We start from the raw sequence: 7,001 nt of genomic DNA, 5'->3' as shown, positions 1-7,001 counted from the left end.
AGGAGATTCATTGTGACTACGTTTCAGATTATGTCACGTAAGCACGAAAATGGAAGCTGAAGGTTTGTCATTAGAGGTTATTACCAAATATTGCCTGTTCCTCTGTCGTATCAGCATGAGTGTAATTTGTGCAGCGTCAGCACCAGACAAAATAGAGTGTCTGACGCAGTACAAATGACACGAATGCTGATATGACACAAGGAACAGTAGATGTGGCGCAGTCCAGTTACTTTTGTATCCGCTAAGTGCCAACCACTTCATGAAATAACCAACCTCAGTTGCTTTAGTTTAGAGTAGATTTATTCAAGAAGCAGTGAAAACTGGGTAAATAAAGAGATTAAAATACAAGGTCATTCATTGTCTATACCGGAGAGTCCAGGTAAATCAAGTTCAAAATAAACGGAAGAAAAGAACTAAATTCTACTAAAAATATCTAAGCACTGCATTCAAAATGGTCCTCTAAATAATTGGAAAGTCATAAAAGGAAATCAACTAACATCGTTGCGCCTACAGTCCTACTTTTGGCTGGAGTGTTAGTCAGATCCACGTGGCATGTCTACTTGCTTTAAGACAGTGGAAGAAAAACGTGTCTGCGTAGGTGTAATTTAATCTTTAACCTTTTAATTGTTTTACCAAGAAGCTTCTTGACCTTTGTGTCAGAGGGCCTTAAGAAAGATAGAGGGCGATCTTCTGAAAATCTAGTTAGGGTCATGAAGGGTCAATCCAACACACCCCATCTAAAAATAAGTGGTAAGCTGAATTTTTACTAATCATAAATTTCAAATAGAATAAATGCCTACTAATATTTTTGCTCTAAACAAATTCTAAAAGACGAAGAGTATATATGTAAGGGTTCATACTAATAGAGTCCTATTAGTGTTCATTGAATTCAATCACAGAGTTCAATTTGTACTTTCAATCAAAACTAATTCACTAATAGGTCTGAGGCAGGTTCGATGTTCGCCTTCTTTGTAGATCATGACGTCTACTTTGCGCACTTTGTTGTCATCGCTGGGGTAGACCTTCACCATGCGAGCGAGGGGCCAGCTGTTTCTTGCGTATTCTTTTTCTCTCAAAAGAACCATGTCTCCTTCTTTGACGTTGGTTGTAGATTTTGCTCCATTTTGGTCGTGGCAGCCAGATACTGTACGCGTCACCAACGTTTTCTACTGTAGATGTCTTGTTGGACGAATGAGCCTGGTGGTGGGGTCAGTGATTGAGTCTTCATGGTGAGTAGCATATTTGGGGTGAGAGCTAGGGGATCGTTCGCATCTGATGATACTGTCTGGAGTTGACGATGGCGCTGGCTTCTGCCATGAGAATTGTCAGCAAGTCAGGTGTGTATTGTTGCTTGCCTTGTTGATAGTGCATGGAGTCAAGAACGCATCTGATGGTACCAATTTGTCATTCCCATGTACCACCGAAGTGGGATGCGTGAGGTGGGTTGAAAATCCACTCACAATCTCTTGTTGTAAGGAATTTCTTGATGCAGTCTTGATCCAGCTCTTTAGCTTCTGCTTGAAGTTCGTTCTTTGCGCCAATGAAGTTGGTGCCCTGGTCACATCTGAGTTTCTTGATGTTGCCGCGTATAGCTATGGAGCGACGTAGGGCGTTGATGAAGGCTGAAGTGTCCATGGAGTCTATTACTTCTATGTGTACTGCAGTTGTGTAGAGACAGACAAAGAAGACTGCCCAACTCTTTGCTTCAGACGTACCAGCTCTGGTTTTGTGAGAAGCTATACCCCAGGGGCTGAATACGTCCAGGCCGACATTGGTGAATGGTGGGGTTTTCTCTGTTCTGTCTGAGGGTAGGTCGGCCATGAGTTGAGTGAGTGGTTTTGCTCTCAGTCTTCTACATATCGCACATTTGTGTAGTATACTTCTTACCATGTCATGTACACCCATGATCCAACAGCCATTAGCTCTGACGTTTGACAGGGTGAGTTATCTGCCTTGATGTTGTATTTGTCGATGTACATGATCGATGATAAGTCGTTAAGTGTGGTTGTCCTGTGGGAGGATGATGGGGTGTCGGTCGCAGAGGTCGCTGTCAGATTGCGAAGTCTTTCTCCTATGCAGATGAGTCCTTTTTCATCGATGAATGGGTTCATCCGGCTGATGGGGTTTCATTTCTGTAGTTTGTTGTTGTCAGTGCCTGCTTACTTTGCTGCAGATAGTATCTCATATTCTTTACAAAACACACTTTTCTGTACTGAGCGTATGATTATGGTTTCTGCTTGTGCCATTATCTCAATTTTCAGTTCTTCTGGAGACTTCTCTTCCTCTTTTTTTGTCTGTCTTTTCTGGTGATTTTCTTTGTCTGATTTTGCCTATAAAGTTGGCGATACTTCTCTTCAAGGATCTCCATGATGAGAATCGTTGAAATCGGTGAGCACCTAAGTCGTCTGGTTCTACTTCCTTTGATGATGTGTTGAGGACAAAAATTGTTTGCGGACCTCAGGGTCTTCGTCACTTACTGTGTATTTGTGTTCTGTTTCTTCATGGTTGTCTTGCTCGTCTCGCTGCCACAGGAATGCTGGTCCTGATAGCAAGATAGTTGAGTTGCGTTTGGGGGCTGGTATACTGCGTGATGCGATATCAGCTGGATTTTTTGTGTAGACACATGTCGCCACTGGTGTAGTGATGAGATGTTGTGTATCCTTTCTACTGTGTTCGCTATGTATACGTGGAAATGTTTCGAGCTGTTGTTTATATATTCAAGGACGATTTCACTGTCCTTGTGATATATGACGTTGTCGATGTTCAGGCCCATTTTTTATGTGATCTTCTGTGCGAGTTCTGTCGCTAGGACTGCTGCACACAGTTCTAGGCGAGGTATAGAGACTGCATGAGTCGGGTTTACTTTTGCTTTGCCAAGTATGAATGATACGTTGACGTTGTCTTCATGGTTGCTCAACCGCATGTATGCTACAGCACCTATGGCTTCATTACTGGCGTCAGAGAAAATGTGACACTCAGTTTTCTGTATGGGTTCGAAGGTGGGTGGGGTGTAGCATCGCTGTAGCTGTATCTTTGTGATGTAGTTGAGGTTGTTGCACCAGCGTGTCCATCTGGGAAAGTATTTTTCTGGTAATGTTTCATCCCATCAAAGGTTTGATGAGTTGCGTCCTTTAATTTCTGTCATGAGGTCTCGTAGTATTAGTTTTCCTTCTATGGAAACTGGTGCGAGTATACCGAGTGGATCGTATATTGAGTTGACGATCGCCAGTCCTACCCGCCGTGAGAATGGCTTCTCCTTCAAGTCTAGTTCGAATGTGATGCATCCGCCTCTAGAGACCACTTGACCCTTATGATCTCTGTGTTGGTAAGGTGTCTTGTTCAAATCCAAACTCTGTAGATCTTTGGCTCGTACTTCGTTTGGTAGTGTGGTCATGACTTCTTTGTCATTAGAAACGATCTTGTGGAAGTTAATGTTTCTGGTCGCTAGTAAGTCTCTTGTTCTATTGATGAGACTGATAGCTTTCTGTGCATCTGGTGCTGGGGTTAGTCCGCCGGTCGACGTAAAAGCGATCTTTCTCAGTCCGAAGGTAGCAATGGCTGGTGAAGAGACATTGCCAAACATGCGTACTGAATTACTGATTTTGTGGGGTCATTGTCTTTGACCCAAAGAAGCGCAGATAGTCTCTTGTTCTTTGTTGACGTTCCATGGGGGTATGTCGTCTGATCTTGAAATATCAGGATTGCATGCTGCTTTTGCTGTGTCTTTCAGGAAGTCTGTGAAGAACTTGAATGGAGGAAATGTTTTGTGGTGTCGTTTGTAAGATGCCATGTTATCCCTCCACTTGTTGAGGACGAATCTTGGTCACTTTTCCATGACAGGCTTGAGTCCTGTAGTGTATTGAGGAACGAAAGGTCAGGAAGTTTTCTCATGTGTGCCTCTGTGTGTGGAACATAAGTCTGAGAGTTCGAGTAGCTTTTTGCATTCGTCTGGTTTAACTTTCGGGAAGGACTTCAGTCTTTCCAGGATTACTGCGGTTATGACTGCAGGGTTGCCGAATCTGTATTCTGGTTCTATCCAAGCCTCTCTATATGACTCGTCTTGGTCGTCTACATACCATTGTAGATGGTCTTCGACAATATTCTGTGGATCTCCCTGCGTGTATTCATGCAGGAAATCTAGTTTCGCAGATGTCTGTATGCAGGTTGTTGTTAGAGTGGCCTGAATGATCTTTTCTATGACATGTACATGGTTGGGTCGCCTCAAAAATGTTACTGGTTGTTGTAGTGGTAAACGTTGACGGGCCATCATTTTGGCTATCTCCGTCAGAGGTTGCATGTCGTTGTTGTTCTGGCTTATTGTGGGTGCCTGTTGATTTGAAGTAGGTGTGACTGTCTCACCTGATTCTGTAGGTTGTATCAGCAGAGGGGATGATTCTAAGCTTTTGTTTTGTGTTTTGGGTACGAACTCGGTAAAGTTCAGTGCTGGTAAAGGATCACGCTCCAATTCTTCTTTCATTGCAATGTAACGTGATACATGGTCGTTTGATGACTGGTCTGGTGTAGTAAGTGTCTGTACTGGTAAGGAACTTTCTTCTGCTACTTGCTGGAGGGTTTCTGCATCTATCCTTGCCTTTTCTGCTTTCATTTCAGCTTCGATAACTTTGATTTTTGCTTGATGGTGAGCTATTGTCTTCATATACTCTGCCTCTCTTGCTGCAGAGCGTGCCTTGCCTTGTGCCTTTAATGCGTTTGCCCTGGATGATGTTGATGATCTGGTTCTGTGTGAACTACGCAAGCTGCCTATTGTAGATCCTCATTCAGGGGTGATATGAGGTTGAGGGTGTATTTTCAGCTCTCCTTGTCTTTGCATCGTTATGTATTCATTCGCTTGTTCAATGTTCCTGTTGAAGCTTATTCCATTAATTCTGCTTGCCCCTTACCTTGTGGAGTCTTGCCTTGTTGATAAAGTCTCTGAAGTTTGTTCCAGGTTTGTCCTCTTCCTTTGAAAGTGCCTCTGCTGTATCAATTTTGCTTTCTGTGGGGTCCTGCATTGCCCTATGGTCGATGAGAACTCCCCTTGTTTGGTTCCACGTGCTTGACCGGGCCTTTTCAGTTTCAAGTTAGCATAGAGCAGTCTGCTTTCGTTTTTTCTACTGTCCTGTAGAGAGTGCCGTTCAGTTCGGGCACTAGATTCTCCTTCAGCAGTGGTCGTCCCACTGGCAACCGCCCCTTCAATAGATTGTTCTGAGGGCTCGTTGTTCAGCTCCTTCGACTTTATTTCATCCAATATAGTTTTTTGAGTCAGATGTAGTTTGGTGTATATAATCGCAATCATACCAATCCATACTCCAAAGACATTAGGTCAGAATTCGTAAGACAATAGTTGTAAACATAGACACAAAACAGCACAAAACAGACAGTAAATAGACGGTACAGAAACAAAGTCATATTCAATAAAGAAAGATATATGGACCTCTGGCCAGAAGACCAAGAAGTGAAGTCAGGTGTTTCAAAAATAGTAAGCGCATCCTGCCCACATGTGGCACCCGCCACAAATCAATCTGTAAGTCAGATAGGTAGTGGTCACTAACTAAGGCCCAATGTCACCGATGCCATCAGCAATCATTTGTCGAAGGAGAACTTGTATTTATCTACCAGCTTGCGATACCTGCCAAAAAAGCGTTTCAATGTAGAGACAAGTCTTGCTCTGATGTAACCTTGATTTAACAGTTTGTAAGAGAGATGGCCATGTCTCTCTACAAAATCACCATATGAACTGCATGCTATAGCATATCGAATAATCTGGGACATGTATACCCCATAAGCTGGTGAGAGTGGAATATTACTTATGAGGTGTGGAAAATTGATTATACTAAAGTTGAAATCATCTCTCTTGTCATATAGCCTAGTAGAAAGGTGACCATTAGAGTCAAATTCAAGTAAAATATCCAGATATGAGCAGAAGAGGCCGTTTCTGTAGTTTCTTTAATCTCCAATTCTGGAGGATAAATCATAGCGAGATATTTACTGAATTCAGAGTTATCCATTGAAATAACATCGTCTATGCATCTGTATGTTGGGTTGAAAGTTCTCGCTATAGAGATCTTATTCTGTTTGATTAGGTTCTGGATAAATTCTGCCTCGTATGAGAACAAAAATAAGTCGGCAAGTAAGGGAGTACAGTTAGTGCCCATAGGAATTCCTATACACTGTTGGAAAACATGTCCTCCAAATTCTACAAATAGTTGTCAATGAGGAAATCAAGCATACTGATAATGTCTTTCTCGGTATAAAACACTTTAGCGTTAGTAACATTTTTAACAAAATATGTAGAATTATACCCTAATACTACATATTTGTAAATGATGATGTTTTTCAAGCGTTCTTTTCATCTATCATGTGGTATTGTGGTATACAATGTGGAAAAATCGAAAGTTTTAATAGATGTTATTTTTGAAACAGATCTTGATTTCAAATTTTCGAAGAGTTCCTTCGAATTTTTTAATATCCACATTTGATTTATACCACTCCGAGAAAAGACAACATCACAGTATGCTTGAAGTCCCCGTTTAACAGTACAAAGAACAGAAGTCAGTATCTTCGATAACTCTGTTGTTGAACATTTTGAAGATCCTGCGATAAACCTAGCTTTGTAAGGTGTTTTGTGGAGCTTTGGTATCCAGTATAAGCTAGGCAACTTATTATGGTCATCCTTTGTTGTAATATAATATTATCCATGAATGACTTATGGTTTGCCAACATTTAAGATTATTATCAGATATATACAGTGGGCCTACCTTGTAGCCTATATGCCAGTGTCAGCTGTGCAATCGAGCCAGTGTCTTGTCCTATGGTTCACCGATTTTTCATTTGCGACGATTTTTCATTGTGGCGCAGTCCAGTTACTTTTGTATCCGCTAAGTGCCAACCACTCCAAGAAATAACCAACCTCAGTTGCTTTAGTTTAGAGTAGATTTATTCAAGAAGCAGCGAAAACTGGGTAAATAAAGAGATTAAAGTACAAGGTCATTCACTGTCTA

The 7,001-nt window shown here is 41.7% G+C and overlaps 1 protein-coding gene across 1 annotated transcript; it reads right to left on the bottom strand.

Annotated features, from left to right (window-relative positions):
- Positions 1 to 1,404: 1,404 nt before the first annotated feature.
- Positions 1,405 to 1,821, bottom strand: LOC139150887 (uncharacterized). Its single transcript, XM_070723327.1, has one exon. The coding sequence runs from the start codon at positions 1,819 to 1,821 to the stop codon at positions 1,405 to 1,407; it is 417 nt and encodes a 138-aa protein (XP_070579428.1).
- Between the last annotated feature and the right edge of the window lie 5,180 nt (positions 1,822 to 7,001).

Source organism: Ptychodera flava, chromosome 2 (genome assembly GCF_041260155.1).
Source record: "Ptychodera flava strain L36383 chromosome 2, AS_Pfla_20210202, whole genome shotgun sequence".
Lineage (NCBI taxonomy): Eukaryota > Metazoa > Hemichordata > Enteropneusta > Ptychoderidae > Ptychodera > Ptychodera flava.
The sequence above is the reverse complement of the archived record's forward strand: the minus strand, read 5'-3'. Positions and strand labels throughout refer to the sequence as shown.

What these genes read in the sequence shown, in the direction of transcription:
- LOC139150887 (XM_070723327.1), bottom strand. Translation starts at nt 1,821, where the DNA reads ATGGCCGACCTACCCTCAGACAGAACAGAGAAAACCCCACCATTCACC.